This window comes from Anomaloglossus baeobatrachus, chromosome 7 (assembly GCF_048569485.1).
Source record: "Anomaloglossus baeobatrachus isolate aAnoBae1 chromosome 7, aAnoBae1.hap1, whole genome shotgun sequence".
Taxonomy (NCBI): domain Eukaryota; kingdom Metazoa; phylum Chordata; class Amphibia; order Anura; family Aromobatidae; genus Anomaloglossus; species Anomaloglossus baeobatrachus.
In genome coordinates, this window is record NC_134359.1 from 121,428,028 (window position 1) to 121,447,851 (window position 19,824).

General features: G+C 44.4%; 1 protein-coding gene across 1 annotated transcript in view; it reads right to left on the reverse strand.

The window, feature by feature from the left end:
- The window catches only part of LOC142245189 (aldehyde oxidase-like), a 168,506-nt gene that overhangs the window by 95,764 nt on the left and 52,918 nt on the right, over nucleotides 1-19,824 (reverse strand). Inside the window, exons 7-9 of the mRNA XM_075317644.1 lie at nucleotides 11,297-11,416; nucleotides 10,929-11,009; nucleotides 4,759-4,900 (exon numbers count right to left, since the gene is read on the reverse strand). Of these exons, the coding sequence (XP_075173759.1) occupies nucleotides 4,759-4,900; nucleotides 10,929-11,009; nucleotides 11,297-11,416 (343 nt within the window). The remainder of the gene's footprint in view (nucleotides 1-4,758; nucleotides 4,901-10,928; nucleotides 11,010-11,296; nucleotides 11,417-19,824) is intronic.

The following is a 19,824-nucleotide window of genomic DNA, read 5'->3' on the forward strand; positions in this document are numbered from 1 at the left end:
CGGGAAAGAACCGAGGGAAGATGGTGTCTAAGACAACTTTGTCTCGGTGGGTTAGGTCCGCTATTTCAGCTACTTACCAATCCGCGGGTCGGGACCTCCCAACTCGCATTAGGGCCCACTCCGCCAGGGCTCTGTCCACTTCTTGGGCGGAGAGGGCGTGGGTTTCCTTGGAACTGATTGTCGTACGGCAGCGTGGTCGGGTCCCCACACGTTTTGTAAGCATTATAAACTGGGCCTTCTCAACGATCAGCACATGTTGTTCAGTAGAAGGGTTTTGCAGGCTGTGGTCCCCCCCTCATAGGGATTACTTTGGCATTCTCCTACCGTGCTGTCATGTGGCGTCCTGGAAAATAGGAATTACTACTTACCGGTAATGATGTTTCCAGGAGCCAACATGACAGCACGCTTATTTCCCTCCCGTCTGATTATGTACTGTGTGTTGTACGTTCTGCATTAATAAAATGGTGTTATCTCCCATCCTGGTGTGGTACTTTAAAAAACACTGAGGAAAGGGGGATTGGGAGGGGCTTTTAACCTCTTGCGTTTCCTGTCCCTGTAAAGGTCAAAGGAGCAACTCCTACCGTGCTGTCATGTTGGCTCCTGGAAACATCATTACCGGTAAGTAGTAATTCCTATTTTTTCAGAGCGTGTCAATATGATAACAGACGTATGTGCTTAATGTGATTCTCGAACCCAAAAATGTAAATCACTGAGTTCAACACAAGGTGGTTGGTGATCATCCGTTACTCCAAAGCTGGCTGCTTACAAGGGAAAGTAAAATTAACTAGATTACTATAGTGCCACAGTGAAGAAATAAAAGTATGAGGGAATCAAGTGCACTGATTCAATAAAGAAATGTGCATTTGGCTTGTATTTGTGCTATCAACCCGAAAGAAGATAATCAAAGTGTTGGAGGAATTCCTGGAAAGCAGGGGACAGTGTACGTGAAGGGAAAGAAGAGCGCCTACGCGAAGACACTGAGCAGGTTCTCAATGGGAGCCGGGGCGAATTGAGTTCAGACCGTGGGAACTGAAAGAAGGCGCATGCGCGGAGGCACGGTGGAGGTGACTCAAGTTCAGAAGCGTGGGAAAGCAGACCGCATCAGTGTTCTAAGTGCAAAGAAGAACAGTGTAGGACAGGGGTCTCAAACTCGGCTGGGTGTATGGGCCACACAGAGGAGAAAAATAATTTGGGGGGCCGCATTCTTTGCGGGACAAAGTGACATTTTTTTTGGTACCATATATATTTTTTTACCCACCTTTGGATCACTGATTTTCAACATTTTTCACTTGTTTATTATAACAAATGTGCACATTCTTTGGTTAAATATAAAAAACAAAAAAAACCAACATTTTGATGGTAAAAAAAAGTCATGTTTTAGTTTGTTTTTTTTGTTTTTTTTTTACATTTTATCCCTTTCTTGTAACTAATAGTCTTACAATTATCACTATATAGAAACTTTGGCCAACATCTTTTAGTAGTGTTCCCCATCTTATAGCAATATGCCCACCTTGTCCCCATCCTATAGTAATGACCCCATCCAATAGTATTATGCCCATCCTTGTAATGTCCCCATCTTTTAGTAATGTCCCAAGCCTTGTCCCCATCCTATAGTACTGTGCCCACCTTGTCCCCATCCTATAGTCATGTGCCCACCTTGTCCCCATCCTATAGTAATGTGCCCACCTTGTCCCCATCCTATAGACATGTGCCCACCTTGTCCCTATTCTATAGTAATGTGCCCACCTTGTCCCCATCCTATAGACATGTGCCCACCTTGTTCCCATCCTATAGACATGTGCCCACTTTGTCCCCATCCTATAGACATGTGTCCACCTTGTCCCCATCCTATAGTCATGTGCCCACCTTGTCCCCATCCTATAGACATGTGCCCACCTTGTCCCCATCCTATAGTCATGTGCCCACCTTGTCCCCATCCTATAGACATGTGCCCACCTTGTCCCCATCTTATAGACATGTGCCCACCTTGTCCCTATTCTATAGTAAGGTGCCCACCTTGTCCCCATCCTGTAGACATGTGCCCACCTTGTCCCTATTCTATAGTCATGTGCCCACCTTGTCCCCATCCTATAGACATGTGCCCACCTTGTGCCCATCCTATAGTAATGTGCCCACCTTGTCCCTATTCTATAGACATGTGCCCACCTTGTCCCTATTCTATAGTAATGTGCCCACCTTGTCCCTATTCTATAGTAATGTCCCCATCCTGTAGTAATGGGGGGGCAGTGGCGGCGGCCTGTGAAAGGGGGCGCTATAATTTACCGATCGCTCTCGGCTTCCACCCACGGACGCTGGAGTGAAGGTGAGGGGGCGGTCTCCAGCCCCAGATCCACAGTGATTGGAGAGAACGGCCTTGTGACCGATCTCTCCAATCAGAGCTGGGGGCGGGTGAAACTGAGGTCACCCAGCTCCAGCCAATGATCAGTGCTACAGCTGCACTGATCAGGGCTGGATTTCAATGTTATACCCATTTTCAATGGCTGAAACATTACAGTGGCTGTGATTGGCTGACGAACGCCGCACAGCCAATCACAGCCTCCGTAGGTCCGTAGCCCCTCATGAGGCTCCCTCCTCCCCGAATCTAAGGTATATTTGCTATTTGCAATGCAAACAGCAATCGTAGCCACCGGGGCTGCGATTTCACCATGACGTCATGGGTCCTTAAGTACCAGGGAGCCATGATGTACCCAGTACGTCATAGGTCACTAAGGGGTTAATGTGCAGTCCTTCACATACACAAAAAATAAAAAAACACCATTCTTCTCACCTGTCTCGTGCTCCCTCGGCTCCTCTCCTCTGCTTCTCGCTGTCTGCAGGCCGTGCCCCAGTGACTGCCCCTGGCAGCGATTTATGTCAGATGAGTGTTTTGCTGGCGCTGTGCGCGCACAGTCCTTGCCTCTGAGAGCGCAGCGCCAGCAAAACACTCATCTAACAAAGTGCAGACAGTGGCCGCGATAGTGAACAGGGAAACGGGCCTGGGGGCCGCACGAAGCAGCCTGACGGGCCGCATGCGGCCCGCGGCCCGCGTGTTTGAGACCCCTGGTGTAGGGGAATAAAGAAACATGTGAAACAGAAGTGAACAATTAGGTAAACTAGAGGTGCAGTGAAAAGATCACTGCTCGGGGAACCTTATATAGTATCAGTAGGAAATGTCTCTCATATCGATACGGGTAATTGGAAGAGACACATAAATAAATAAATAAATAAATAAATAGATGAATGGATATATCACTTCAATTTAAAATGGAGACTATGTCCGTGATACATGGAAACGCGCTGGGATAAAACATTTAGATGAAATCTGTCTAAAATACAGACCATTGTATGTATATGATTAAAAAATATTTAACATGGAAGGCAAGTATAAACATAAGAAAAAATCATGAATAAATATATATATATATATGTAAAATTAGGATATATAAATAGGATGGGGGGGGTACTAGTACCTCATAGAGAACTGGATGAAAAATAATAATATAAGTAATGATGCATGTACAATTGTATGAAAAAATGTATGAAAAAATCGTAGATGAGCATACAGATGTACAATTATTGCAAGCCCTTATTTTCATGGTCCTATATTATTAATTAACATCCTGACAACAGTGGTTTTTTAGCGCGGCTAAAACCCGTTTCTCATATATATGTGTCTATATATATATATATATATTTTTTACTGGAATCATGGTGTGGCATAATGTATGGTAGCCGGATTCCTGTAGTCTTCATTTCGGGTACACTAACACCTTGGCATTACATTTATTGGTAGTGGAACCAGTGGTACTATCATTTCTCTAAGGCCGGAGTCACAATTGCGAGAGACTAGGGCGAGTCTTGCAGCGCACCACCCGGCATGGCCGCACACTCTTCGGACAGGAGTGTCTCAGCTGCATAGAAATACATACAGCCGACCCTTTCCTGTCAGGAGAGTGTGTGGCCATGCTGAGTATTGTGATACAAGACTCGCGCAAGTCTCTCGCAAGTGTGACTCCGGCCTAATACGTCCTTAGAGGTGTTTTTCAACACACTGAAATGTTTTGGAGCTATATAAATAAAAAGATAATCATTATTAAAATGATAATGCCGCACTTTGCTCGGGTTACTGTGAGCAGCCTGTGTTGCCTAAATGTGCTACCATGGCCTACAGCATCACTGAAGTTGTCTCACATCAAGCACATTTGGGACATCATAGGTTGGCAATTGCAAAGGAAGCTGCCAGCAGCGGAATATGATGATTTAAACAAGTACAGTCAGAGAGGCAGAACATTTCTCAGGCAACCATCAATAACCTCATTGATAGCAGAAAAGGCATGCAAGTGCAGGGATTTGTGAGAGTGTGTGTGTGTGTGTGTGTGTGTGTGTATAATATATATATGCGTGTGTGTGTGTGTGTGTGTGTGTGTATATAATATATATATGCGTGTGTGTGTGTGTGTGTGTGTGTGTGTGTGTGTGGTTCATACTCCATACTGAATAAGTTGAGATGTTTTGGAAATGGAGTCTCCTTATTTTCATAATTTACATATCACTAACATGTCTAATCAATCCTGTAATTTTCAGAATTCCACAACTTTTCCTGGTGATGCAAGTTCGAAGTTGAGCAATGTATTTTCTATGGGCAATTACATTTTCCGTAGACACAACATTATAATGTGTCTAAGTGCTTTCCTTTCCTATGGTCGCCCTTCCTTTCTTATTAAAAATTCATCTTGCTCTTTTTTGCTTGCTGCCTACCTACTGTGGTGTTCCCCACGACAAGTGGAGCTTTTGGGTACTGTACTTTCAAGTCTAGCAGTTCGTGGAGACTGGCCGGTGAAAACCAGGTTATGCGTTCTCCTCGGAATATCAGCTCCTTCTTGTTTTCATTGTCCATTAACTGCAGATAAGAAAACATAATACATGTATACATTTTTGCTGTATTTTTTTTTTATACTATAAATTGTGGTCTTTAAAGGGAACTTGTCAAAAGTTCAAAACATTGTTACCCATTTGCTCTTAACTGTATTTCCCAAGGCCTCATTTAGACGTCCGTGTTTCATGTACATGTTCTAGCCTTATTTTTTATGGCTAGAGTACATGGCCATTTTAGTCTATGGGGCTGTTTATATGACTTTGTTCTTTTTCCTGACTTGTTCCTTTTTTTTCATGATTCAAAAATATCAAAACAAGCGCTAGATCACTGAAAATTAAAAGCAGCACATGGATGCAACTGTGTATAGATCATGTGCTGTGTGATTAATATTGAAATGTATTCATTTATCTATACATGAAACTCACAGATGAACCTCCAATGGTAAAAACTGATAGACTGACCGAGCACTGGTAAAACTCTGATCCAAAACACTGATGACACTCATACTATGTCTATGCGTTTGTAAAAAATCACTGTCTGAATGAGGCCTAAGGCTATGTGCGCACGTTGCGTCGGAGTACCTGCAGTTTATTCTGCACGTTTTCTTTCCCTTGGTTTTTGACCAAATGGCTTTTGACCATTTTTTAGCGCTAAAAACGCATGCGTATTTACCGCGTTTTTGGTGCGTTTTCAGCGCTTTTTACCTGCGTTTTCACCTGCGTTTCTGCAGATGCGTTTTGTAGATCAAGACACTGAGAAATAAAGTTGAAATAGTCAAAAAGAATGAAAAAAGAGAAAAAAAGTATAAAATTAACTTTTAATAAAACTATATGGAAAATTATCAATTTTAATGAAAAAATAGTGTTTATGCACATTTTAACAGAAAAATAGGTAAAGTTTATTATTTTTTAACATTTAAATTTTCGGTTATTGTGTGTGTGTAAAGGAACATTAGAACCCATTAATTTTTGGCCAGAAAAGCATGCGTTTTTGGAGCCAAAAACGCAGTGGAAAAGCAGGTAAAAAGCATGAAAAACGCAGGAATTGTGCTTTTGGTTGCATTTTGCCATTTCTCATTGACTCCAATGTTAAGGAAACGCTGCAGAAATGGCAAAAACAACTGACATGCTGCTTCTTTTTCAGCATGGTTTTTGACCCAAAATATGCAAATTAAACGCTGCAGAAAAAAAGCAAAGTGCAGACAGGATTTCTGCTTTTCCCATAGACTTTGCTGCAAAACAAAAACGCATGCGTTTTAGCGCAAAAACGCTGCTGCTAAAAACGCTGCAGAAACGCAGTAAAAAACGCAACGTGCGAACATAGCCTAACACAAACTAATTTTAAATCTGCACTGATTGCAGTTATTAACCCCCTACTGATACTCCCTTTCAGGGCTCTCTATACCCCTGTATCTGTCCTCCAGTAGTTCTAATGCTGTCATTCTACCATGTGCAGATGCACCTAATGGCCCTGTCTAATAAGAGTCTCCAGACACTCACATGGCATTCTCATTGATCTGACAGCCAGGCTGTAGTACAGTATAGCTATGCTATGCTCAGCTCTCCTATATGAGTATGATCATGCTCTGAAGATCCAACTGATACCAACTGCAGATGAAAAACAGCCACAAAAACAAAACAGTAAAACAACTTAAAATTGCCAAAGGGCAAGATTGTGAAACTGGAGCGAAGACAAGAATCTGCATATAAAAAAGAGGAGTATCTGAAAGTTCTATAAATTATCTGTGTAAAAGTGTAATAACAAAGATCAAAGAAATAAACAATGCAGCTCCAATATGAAGTAATAGTATGAATAAATACGATAGAAATCAGGCAAACAGTAAAGTACAAAGCACAGTCAGTGGATTAGAGGTGAACCTCTTATGTTCTATCTGTCTGATCGAGCTAATCAGTTTAGACTATTCCATGCATTTTACAACTGGCTGGATTTTACACCATCCATATCTATCTTACAGCCCCATGCTCTTCCTTTGCAGTATTTTGATCTTTGCCATCACGGTTTTCCCTTTTGCTATTTTCCTTTGGTACTTTCCTTACTATTTGACTGACTTCCAGTGTATCCTGTTGATTGACATCGATATTCCATTCGTCTTTTCTTTGCTCTTTGTTATTGCCCTTTTACACAGATATTATTATTATTATTATTATTTATTTATTTATAGAGCACCATTAATTCCATGGTTCTGTACATGAGAAGGGTTAACATACAGAATACATATACAAGTTACAATAGACAGACGGGTACAGAGGGAAGATGACCCTGCTATTGCGAGCTTACATTTTATAGGATTTTGGGGAAGAGACAGTAGGTGGGGTGTTGGTCATGTGGCAGCTCCGGACAGTGGTGAGACAGCAGCTCCGCACGGTGGTGAGGCGGTGCCAGCTCCACATGGTGGTGAGGCGGTGGCAGCTCCGCACGGTGGTGGGGCAGTAGCTGTGGTGGTGACGAAGCAGTGGGGTCATTGAAGATTATAGGCATTCCTGAACAGATGAGTTTTCAAGTTCCGTTTGAAGCTTGTAAGTGTAGCAGATAACCTGACGTGGTGAGGCAGTGAATTCCAGAAGACAGGGGATGCTCGGGGTAAGTCTTGGAGGCGGTTGCATGAGGAGTGAATGAGAGAAGAGGAGAGAAGGAGATCTTGGGTGGACCGGAGATTACGTTTTGGAGTGTAGTGGGAGATTAGTTCGGAGATATACGGAGGAGACAGAGTATGGACAGCTTTGTAGTTCAGTGTTAGTAGTTTGAATTGGATACGATGGAAGATTGGGAGCCAATGGAGGGATTTGCAGAGGGGAGAAGCGGGGTGGTATGGAGGCAAGAGGTAGATCAGTCAGGCAGCAGAATTAAGGATGGACTGGAGAGGGGCGAGCGTGTTAGCAGGGAAGCCACAGAGGAGGATGTTGCAGTAATCCAGGCAGGAGATTATGAGGGCATGCACTAGCATTTTTGTAGATTGTGAATTGAGATGATTTCTACATCTTAAGCGGGCTTTACATGCTACGATATATCTAACGAGATGTCGGCGGGGTCACGTCGTAAGTGACGCACATCCGGCATCGTTAGTGATATCATAGTGTGACAGCTATGAACGAGCATAAATACTCACCTCGTGACACGTCGCTCATTTTCTAAAAATCGAACATCCTGTTGTTCATCTTACCCGGGGCAGCACACATCGCTCCGTGTGACACCCCGGGAACGATGAACTGCAGCTTACCTGCGGCCGCCGGCAATGTTGAAGGAAAGAGGTGGGCGGGATGTTTACGTCCCGCTCATCTCCGCCCCTCCGCTTCTATTGGGCGACCGCTGTGTGACGTCGCTGTGATGACGAACGTCCCTCCCCCTTCAGGAAGTGGATGTTCGCCGCCCACAGCGAGGTCGTTTGGAAGGTAAGTACGTGTGACAGGGGGTTACAGCATTGTGCGACATGGGCAAGAAATTGCCCGTGCCGCACAAACGATGGGGGCGGGTGCGATCGCAAATGCGATTGCACAATAAATTGTAACGTGTAAAGCAGCCTTTAGAGTCCTCTTTTCTTATGTGCAGATTATTATCTGATCTCCTGTAAAACATTCTGATCCTTTGCCCTAATTTTAATGTGTTTCATTTCATATTTTATTCTCAAAAATATTTTATTTCCTTTTCTACATCTTCCAGTAATCAGTATTTTTGCTGGTGTTTTGATCATACTTCACTGGAGGGTTGAAAGGTATTGTCCACTACTCAGACAACCCCTTCTCAATCCGTATCGCTCCCTCTTTTAAACCCTTCACGACCGGCCAATTTTGTGCTTTCCGTTTTATTCTGTCGCCACCCTTCTTCCAAGAGCTGTAACGTTTTTTATTTTTCCGTCAATCTTGCCTTATAAGGGCTTGTTTTTTGCAGAACGAGTTGTACTTTCAAATGAAACCATGAGTTTTACCATATAGTGTACTGGAAAATGGGAAAAATATTCTAAATGCGGAAAAATTGAAGAAAATTACGATTGCACGATTGTTTTTGAGATATTTTACTCATTGTGTTCACTATATGGTAAAACTGATGTGTTTGTGTGGTACCTCAGGTCAGTGCGAGTTCTTAGACACCAAACATTTATAGGTTTATTTTTATTTAAGGGATAAAAATCAGAAATTTATCCAAAAATAGTGGTGCATGTTTTGCACCATTTTCCGCGACCCTTAGCGTTTTCATTTTTTGGGACCTATGGCTCAGTCATGTCTTATTTTTTGTGTCTCCAGCTGACGTTTTTAATGGCACCATTTTTGCGCAGATGCTACGTTTTGATCACCTGTTATTGCATTTTGCGCAAAATTTGCAGCAACCAAAAAACAATTTGGGCGTTTGGATTTTTTTTTTGCTGCTATGCCATGTAGTGATCAGATTAATTGATTTTATATTTTTATAGATTGAGCATTTATAAATGCGGCAATACCAAATGTGTGTATATTTTTTTTTTTAACCCTTTAATTTTCAACGGGGCAAAAGGGGGGGGAATTTTTAATTTTTCCAAACCTTTTTTTATACTTTTTTTTTTTTTTATTTTACTAGTTCCCCTAGGGAACTATAACGATCAGCTCATTCTTTTCTCCTGGTCAGGGCAGCACCGCTCAGATTGGGAGAAATGCTCATCTCCTGTAACCTGAAGTACTCGGCTGCTTCTTACAGGATCTGAGTCATGTGAACTACAGGAGTCATCACATGACCCTGTGCTACCAAGACAACCATCGGATCCACGTGATCACATCACGTGACTTCCGGTGGCTGCCGGGGAGTAAAGTGTTGTGGCTAAATCCTAGTGGCTAGAAGGACCTGTGGGCGTGACCAGCTTGGTTAGTGGGCGCGACCGGCTTGGTTGGCGGGCGTAGTGGTTTACTCCCATCCCCTGCACCTCCCCCATCTGGGAGTCTTACCTACCCTCGCTTATATTATAATCAACTCTATGCCCACGTGGACTTAGAAAAATAATGCTGCTTCCTGGTATCAGCTATGTTGGTAGAGGCTCCGCCCCTTCTGTCACATGGATGTGATGTCAGCAGAGGTGCCTTTGTCCACTGGGATTTAGATGTTACCATGAGTAAAGCTTTAGCATGATCGCAATTAAAATGGTGCTGTCACGTTTTCCCCACTGGTAGCCCGCAGCAGCTTTACTGCCCGTGGTCATTAAGGGATTAAAATAATGACACCTACACTCATCTCCAGTGCTGACGCTGTTCCTGCAGTGCTGTCACTGTCTCTCCTTGGAATGCGTTACAGTGTTATGTCACATGATTCCTGTGGCCAATCAACGTCTGCTTCACTCTCTCTGCCTTCAGACGTATCACATAAATCTGGAGGAAGTGAGAGAGCAGCAGCGCTCACTCCTCCGGATGTAAGAGATTTTTCGGAAGGCAGGGAGATTGAAGCAGCTGCTGACTGGCCACAGGGATTGCGTGATATAACACTGATGCATTCCGAGGAGAGACAATGACAACACCGCTGAACCAAGCCAACACCAGAAGGGCTATTATTTTAAAAGGGGAAATTTAATGGATTGAGATGGGGTTGTCTAAGTAGTGGACAATCCCTTTAAGGTCACCACTAGGACTACTTATAAGTATTTATAATCTGAAGAGGCAGCTAATGACCATGCATAATTCATGAAGAAAAGATGAACATGAGCCCGCATCAAAGGCAGGGTGATGGCCGATGATGTAAATATACGTGAAGGGTTTAAAGGGGTTGTCCAGGATTTAGAGACTATCAATATTAATGTCAAGACAACTCCTTAAGCGAGGAATATCACATTTCAATATGAATCCCAGTAAAATCTTGGAATAGAAAAAGGGGGTGTTCAGAGAAATAAACGCATATGGTGGCACCAGACCATAGACTATGCATGCAGTAATAATAAGTATGACATCAAACAGAGCTTATAACCTATAACATTAATCATATTAAGCAGAAGGTCAAGTCCTTTAGTTTTTACTCGGTATGAGTAAATTGATGGACTTTATTAACAGAAGTCACTGTGAATGATAAGAATACTTCTTACTATTAGTTCAGGTGGAAAGATGAGTTCTTGGCTTGGGTCAAGAGGCAGGAAGTTGTCTTCGTCAAACAATCCTGTGCAAACCTTCAAGAAAAAAGTAAGCAAATACAAATGATGGGCAACAGCCAGGTTTCCACAATATTACACAAGGATGAAGTTCACTGCTCATTGAGAACAAGAAAAAGCAGTTTTCACTTGTCCCATTGCTACTTCCCACTGTCTATGGTCGCTCTAAATCTTCGTAACTGAAGTACAGGAAAGAAAATAATCTTCAAAGTTTAAAGGAATAATGAGTCAAAAATAAAGATTATTAAAACACCCATTGTTAATCATTATATTAGGAATGTGTGTAAACAATGGACAAAACTTACATCTGAACCAGAATCTTGGGCTCCATTGAGGCCATTGAATCCATTGACCCCATTGCTCTTGTTTGTTTCGCCATTGACATAAGCGCTTTTATTCTCTTTCAGCTGACAGCAATCTTCTCTCTTTGAAAGCAAATATGTGTAATTTACAAAATGGATAATAGAAATAACCCCATTGATATGAGCTCTAAGGCTTGTTGTTTTGTTTTAGTAAGGATGCCAATGATTTTGATCACAAGGTTTGCACTATTAATATGCTCTGTTCATTTAATGCTTTCCCCGACGTATTCCTCCAACAGATGCTCCATTATACGCCACTGTATAGCCACAGGCCCCAAAATATGGTCATGAATTTGGGGTTTGTGACTTTCATGTTTGTACTTATCAAACAATTTATGAAGATAATAATGTAAATAACATATTGTAATACTGTGTTAGCTAGAAAAAGCTATCTAAAACATTTCCATGTCCAAAAAGACAAAAGTATTCTAAGAATCTAATCTTGACAATAGTAGTGTACCGCCAATAGCAGCAGACCATGCAGTTACTATGAGGCCTGGGAGTTGTAGTGGCACGGTGCCATTGTTGTAATGTGTAACATCAGTGACCTGCAGTGTCCGTGCATACAACCATTACTGACTGTACTGCAGAGGGGAAGCAGAGTGACAACCATTATGATTCTATATCCATATGTGCTGACAGGCTAAAGAAGTCAAGACTATGTGATCAAAAAGGAGACAGCTGCACTCTGTGGTGCTAAGATATGTGTAGCAATGAATATGGGAATATAAACATGCATTACTGCTATGAAAAAAAGATTAAGATACATAGCACACAAAAATGCCCAGGTTTATGTGAGACCAACAGCCAACAGCATTGGCCATTTTTGTATGCCAAGTATCTCAATTTTTACATGTTTTTCATAGCAGTAATGCAAGTCTATATTCCCATATTCATTGTTCCACATATCTTAGCACTGCAGAGTGCAACTGTCTCCTTTTTGTTTCTATGTTTCATGTTCAGTTTGCACCTGTTTACATTAGAAAGGTACGATGTTACATCAATCTTTTTCTTAGATGACTATGATCAGTCACATGTGTATAGAGGAGTCAGGCTCTGGATTGTGCTTCTCTAGAGTTTATGTCATTGTGACATGTCTGCACTTCAGGCAGCTTCACCAGAGTGTTTGTGTGTTGTGTACTATGGATATAGCGCAGCTGTGTATTTGTATACTTTAATCATAGCAAGTGTGTGTGCTATGCATGTATCACAGCTGTGTGTGTATCCTGGATGTAGCAAAGCTGTATTTGTGTGTATGGTCTTAGAAGAGCTGTGCGTAGATTTGGATGCTATAGATGTAGCAGAATCTTATGTTTGTACTATAGCCGCATTATAGCTGTATACAGTGCCTACAAGTAGTATTCAACCCCCTGCAGATTTAGCAGGTTTACACATTCGGAATTAACTTGGCATTGTGACATTTGGACTGTAGATCAGCCTGGAAGTGTGAAATGCACTGCAGCAAAAAAGAATGTTATTTCTTTTTTTATTTTTTTTTTTTTAAATTGTGAAAAGTTTATTCAGAGGGTCATTTATTATTCAACCCCTCAAACCACCAGAATTCTGTTTGGTTCCCCTAAAGTATTAAGAAGTATTTCAGGCACAAAGAACAATGAGCTTCACATGTTTGGATTAATTATCTCTTTTTCCAGCCTTTTCTGACTAATTAAGACCCTCCCCAAACTTGTTAACAGCACTCATACTTGGTCAACATGGGAAAGACAAAGGAGCATTCCAAGGCCATCAGAGACAAGATCGTGGAGGGTCACAAGGCTGGTAAGGGGTACAAAACCCTTTCCAAGGAGTTGGGCCTACCTGTCTCCACTGTTGGTAGCATCATCCGGAAGTGGAAGGCTTATGGAACTACTGTTAGCCTTCCACGGCCTGGACAGCCTTTGAAAGTTGCCACCCGTGCCGAGGCCAGGCTTGTCCGAAGAGTCAAGGCTAACCCAAGGACAACAAGGAAGGATCTCCGGGAAGATCTCATGGCAGTGGGGACATTGGTTTCAGTCAATACCATAAGTAACGTACTCCACCACAATGGTCTCCGTTCCAGACAAACCCGTAAGGTACCTTTACTTTCAAAGCGTCATGTCGAGGCTCGTCTACAGTTTGCTCATGATCACTTGGAGGACTCTGAGACAGACTGGTTCAAGGTTCTCTGGTCTGATGAGACCAAGATCGAGATCTTTGGTGCCAACCACACACACGTGACGTTTGGAGACTGGATGGCACTGCATACGACCCCAAGAATACCATCCCTACAGTCAAGCATGGTGGTGGCAGCATCATGCTGTGGGGCTGTTTCTCAGCCAAGGGGCCTGGCCATCTGGTCCGCATCCATGGGAAGATGGATAGCACAGCCTACCTGGAGATTTTGGCCAAGAACCTTCGCTCCTCCATCAAGGATCTTAAGATGGGTCATCATTTCATCTTCCAACAAGACAACGACCCAAAGCACACAGCCAAGAAAACCAAGGCCTGGTTCAAGAGGGAAAAAATCAAGGTGTTGCAGTGGCCTAGTCAGTCTCCTGACCTTAACCCAATTGAAAACTTGTGGAAGGAGCTCAAGATTAAAGTCCACATGAGACACCCAAAGAACCTAGATAACTTGGAGAAGATCTGCATGGAGGAGTGGGCCAAGATAACTCCAGAGACCTGTGCCGGCCTGATCAGGTGTTATAAAAGACGATTATTAGCTGTAATTGCAAACAAGGGTTATTCCACAAAATATTAAACCTAGGTGTTGAATAATAATTGACCCACACTTTTATGTTGAAAATTTATTAAAATTTAACTGAGCAACATAACTTGTTGGTTTGTAAGATTTATGCATCTGTTTAAATCCTGCTCTTGTTTGAAGTTTGCAGGCTCTAACTTATTTGCATCTTATCAAACCTGCTAAATCTGCAGGGGGTTGAATACTACTTGTAGGCACTGTATTTACTATAGTCATAAGGGGGCTTTACACGCTGCGATATCGCTAATGATTTATCGTTGGGGTGACGTCGTTAGTGACGCACATCCGGCGTCGTTAGCGACATCACAGTGTGTGACAGCTAGGAGCGATCTTGAACGATCGCAAAACAGGCAAAAATCATTGGTTTTGGAGAGGTCGTCCTAAAACCAAATATTGCTGCCTGTTTATTAGCGATGTTGTTCCTCGTTCCTGCGGCACCACACATCGCTATGTGTGACACCGCAGGAGCGACATACATCTCCTTACCTCCGTCCACCGGCAATGAGGAAGGAAGGAGGTGGGCGGCATGTTACGGCCGCTCATTTCCACCCCTCCTCTGCTATTGGACGGCTGCCGTGTGACGTCGCTGTGACGCCGCACGACCCGCCCCCTTAGAAAGGAGGCGGATCGGCGGTCAGAGCGACGTCGCTCACCAGGTATGTGCATGTGACGCTGCCGTAGCGATAATGTTCGCTACGGCAGCGATCACACAATATCGCACGTACGACGGGGGCGGGTGCTATCGCACTTGACATCGCTAGCCGATGCTAGCGATGTCACAGCGTGTAAAGCCCGCTATATTGTTTTGGTATACTATGGTTGTAACAGAGCTATGCATGTACTATCGGTGTAGCAGAGCAGTGTTTGTGTGACCTATGGCTGTTGGAGGTTGAATATATGTCATATGGTCGTGTGTGTACGATGTCTATAGCAGAGCTCTTGTGTATGTATGGAGTACGGCTGTAGAAGAAATGTGTACTATAGCTTTAATGTGTGTACTATTGCTGCAGCGGAGCTGTGTGAGTATTTTGACTGTAGCAGAGGGGTGCATATGTGTACTAAGGTTGTAGCAGAGCTGTGTGTGAACTATTGCTGTATTAAAGCTGGGTGTGTACTAACACTATCAGATCTGTGTGTATACATACAACAACTGTACATGAGCGGTGTGTGTAATATGGCTGTGGCAGAGCTATGTGTTTTTATTATGACAGTAGCAGAGCTGTGTGCATGTACTATGACTGTAGTAGAGCTGTGTTTGTACTACGACTTTAGCAGAGTTGTGTGAGTACCATGGCTTAGCAAAGCTGTGTGGATTATGGCTGTAGCGGAGCTATGTGTGTATTATGACTGTAGCAGAGCTGTGTCTATTATGGATGTAGCAGAGCTGTGTGTGTACTATGGCTGTACCAGAGCTGTGTGCTTTATGTCTGTAATATAGCTGTATGTGTACCATGGCTGCAGTAGAGCTGTTTGGCAACTATGGCTGTAGCAGAACTGTATATATTATGGCTGTAGCAGAGCTGTGTGGGTACTATGGTTGTAGCAGAGCTGTGTGAGTACTATGGTTGTAGCAGAGCTGTGTGGGTACAATGGGTGTAGCAGAGATGTGTGGGTTCTATGGTTGTTGCAGAGCTGTGTGGGTACTATGGTTGTAGCAGAGCTGGGTATGTACTATGGCTGTAGCAGAGCTATGTGTATTTGGTTCTGTGTGTGTATTACTGTTGTAACAGAACTGTCTGTGTAGTGTGATTGTAGCAGAGCTCTAAGGGGCACTTTGCACACTGCGACATCGCAGGTGCGATGTCGGTGGGGTCAAATTGAAAATGACGCACTTCCGGCATCGCATGCGACATCGCAGTGTGTAAAGGCTGGATGATACAATTAACGAGCGCAAAAGCGTCGTAATCGTATCATCGGTGCAGCGTCGGCGTAATCCATGATTACGCTGACGCGACGGTCCGATGTTGTTCCTCGCTCCTGCGGCATCACACATCGCTGTGTGTGAAGTCGCAGGAGCGAGGAACGTCTCCTACCGGCCTCACTGCGGCTTCCGTAGGATATGCGGAAGGAAGGAGGTGGGCAGGATGTTTACATCCTGCTCATCTCCGCCCCTCCGCTCTGATTGGCTGCCTGCCGTGTGACGTCGCAGTGACGCCGCACGACCCGCCCCCTTAACAAGGAGGCGGGTCGCCGGCCACAGGGACGTCGCACGGCAGGTGAGTGTGTGTGTGAAGCTGGCGTAGCGATAACTTTCGCTACGCCAGCTATCACCACATATCGCTGCTGCGACGGGGGCGGGCACTATCGCACTCGGCATCGCAGCATCGGGCTAAGGGGTACTTTGCACGTTGCGACATCGCTACTGCGATCTCGTCGAAGTCAAATTGAAAGTGACGCACATCTGGCGGCGGTAACAACGTCGCAACGTGTAAAGCCTAGAAGCACTGATAAACGATCGCAAAAGCGTCGAAAATCATTGATCTGTGTAGTGTCGGTCATTTCCATAATTTTGCTGCAGCGACAGGTACGATGTTGTTCCTCGTTCCTGCGGCAGCACACATCGCTGTGTATGAAGCCGCAGGAGCGAGAAACATCTCCTTACCTGCGTCCCGCCTGCAATGAGGAAGGAAGGAGGTGGGCGGGATGTTTACATCCCGCTGATCTCCGCCCCTCCGCTTCTATTGGCCGCCTGCCATGTGACGTCGCTGTGACGCCGCACGACCCGCCCCCTTAGGAAGGAGGCGGGTCGCCAGCCAGAGTGACGTTGCAGGGCAGGTAAGTGCGTGTGAAGCTGCCGTAGCGATAATGTTCGCTATGGCAGCTATCACAAGATATCGCATCAGCGACGGGGGCGGGGACTATCGCGCTCAGCATCGCTACATTCGGCTAGTGATATCGCAGCGTGCAAAGTACCCCTAAGTGTAAAACATGGATACAGTAGTGAAATGTGTTTATATATCTTAGCCTCTATCCATATATTTTTCTGACAGTTCAAGCCCAAATACCTGTCCATTTGCCATATGCCAAACCACTATATTGGCAGTGGTGTACCTCCAATGGAGGCAGAACAAGCAGCTGCTGAACTGTCCCATCATCTGCCTGGCATCTGCCCACTATGCAAACTAGGTCTCCCAGGCCCGGTGTTACGGTTGCTGTGGCTCTGGAGACTATCTTCGGATTTCTTGCTACTGCACATGTGCAAGCGCTGGAGACTAAGGGGTACTTTGCACGCTGCGACATCGCAGTCGATGCTGCGATGCCGAGCGCGATAGTACCTGCCCCCATCGCAGCAGCGATAGCCTTGTGATAGCTGCCGTAGCGAACATTATCGCTACGGCAGCTTCACATGGACTCACCTGTCCTGCGACCGTCACTCTGGCCGGCGACCCGCCTCCTTGTTAAGGGGGCGGGTCGTGCGGCGTCATAGCGACGTCACACGCCAGGCGGCCAATCGGAGCGGAGGGGCGGAGATGAGTGGGATGTAAACATCCTGCCCATCTCCTTCCTTCCGCATATTCTACGGAAGCCGCAGTGACGCCGGTAGGAGATGTTCCTCGCTCCTGCGGCTTCACACACAGCGATGTGTGCTGCTGCAGGAGCGAGGAACAACATCGGACTGTCGCGCCAGCGTAATTATGGATTACGCCGACGCTGCAGCGATGATACGATTACGACGCTTTTGCGCTCGTTAATCGTATCATCGAGCCTTTACACACTTCGATGTCCCATGCGATGCCGGAAGTGCATCACTTTTAATTTGACCCCACCGACATCGCAGCTGCGATGTCGTAGTGTGCAAAGTACCCCTAAGTCCTATCTTGGAGCCATTGCACATGTGCGGGTGACATCATAGCTGACACGAGGTCACATGTCTCTGACACCTTCTAAGCTGATTGGCCGCTGGTCATGTGCTTGTGACACGTGGTCACATGTCTCTGACACCTTCTATACCGATTGGTTGCTGGTCATGTGCTTGTGACGCTTTGCTCGGTGATAGGCCAGCGTGACGTCATTGCTGTCATTCTGGCAGCGGATTGGCTCTGGTGTCCTCCATCTTGGATGAGGCACAGAGTCTATATAAGACCCTGATGCACGCCGCCCGGCGCTCAGTCCTCTTGGTTCATGCATGAGGGTAGACGCCCTGTGCACGTCCCTCTAGGCATCTCTCTGTCTATGTTAGGTGAGCGCTACCGGCAGGGTAGCATTCTTATACCTTACAGCTTCGGCTGGAGATTGTATCCTTACCTCTTAGTGGAGCGGACATAGGCAGGTGCCTGAGGCACATGGTCCGGCTGGGCCTTGTGATTCTACTCGTAGGTGGACGTTGCCACTAGGGTAACGTTCCTTATACTGCGTCTGGCAGTTGTTTGTATCCTCGCACACTAGGGGAGCGAACAGAGGTAGGAGCTTTGTGCGGCTTATGCTGCTGTCCGTCTCTTTTGCACCACTAGAAGAGCGGACCTAGGCAGGTGCCATATCTAGTGGTTCGTGTCCTCGCACACTAGTGGAGCGAACGCAGGTAGGAGCTGTGTGCGGCTTACGCTGCTGTCTGTCTCCTGGCACCACTAGAGGAACGGACCTAGGTAGCTGCCATTTCACACTCACTGTTTTTGTCTCTGTGATCATTAACAGAGATCATTCCACACACCCTCCAAGTAAGGGAGGAATTGCCTTATTTACTAATTATAAACAGAGGTATTGCACTCTGCCATAGTCTGCAGCAGAGTCTTTGCACGGTGGACCCTGACTGTATGATATTCCTTTAGGTTTTATTATCAGACAGCCCCCCGTAACACCCGGCCACTAAGTAGCTGAATCTGAAGATGTTTCCAGCCAAACTCTTCGACGCTCTGTGACCTTTATGACTTTTTTTAGTGGGGGATCCTAATATTGACTTTTGCAATGTGCCCCATGATTACTATTTAGACCCCCACAAATATATATTTTTTGTTAGCTAATGAAGGCATTATCAAGAATACTTTTGTCTATTTCACATAATAGTATTTACATAAAACCAATAAACACAGTTGTGCTCAAAAGTCTTCATACCCCGGCAGATTTTTTGCTTCCTTGGCCTTTTTTCAAAGAATATGAATGATAACACAAAATCTTTTTTTCCACTCATGGTTAATGGTTGGGTGAAGCCATTTATTGTCAAACTACTGTGTTTTCTCTTTCTAAATCATAAAAACAACCAAAAACATCCAAATTACCCTGATGAAAAGTTCACATACCCTGGTGATTTTGGCCTGATAACATGCACAGAAGTTGATACAAATATATTTGAATGGCTAATAAAGGTAACATCCTCACCTGTGACCTGTTTGCTTGTAATCAGTGTGTGTGCTTAAAAGCTGAATGAGTTTCTAGGATCCAGACAGACTTTTGCATCTTTCATCTAGCCAATGACGATTGTGAGTCATAGAGAAAGCAAAATAATTGTCAATGAATGTACGGGAAAAGATAGTTGAACTGTATAAAACAGGAAAGAGATACAAAAAGATATCCAAAAGATAATATAATGCCAGTCATTAGTGTTCAAACTGTGATTAACAAATGGAAAATCAGGGGATCTCTGTAACAACCAAACTAAGATCAGGTAGACCAACAAAAATTTCAGCCACAACTGCCAAGAAAATTGTTCAGAATGCAAAAAAAAACCCACAAATAAAATCAAGGAAAATACAGGACTCACTGAAAACTAGTTATATGGCTGTTTCAAGATGCACAA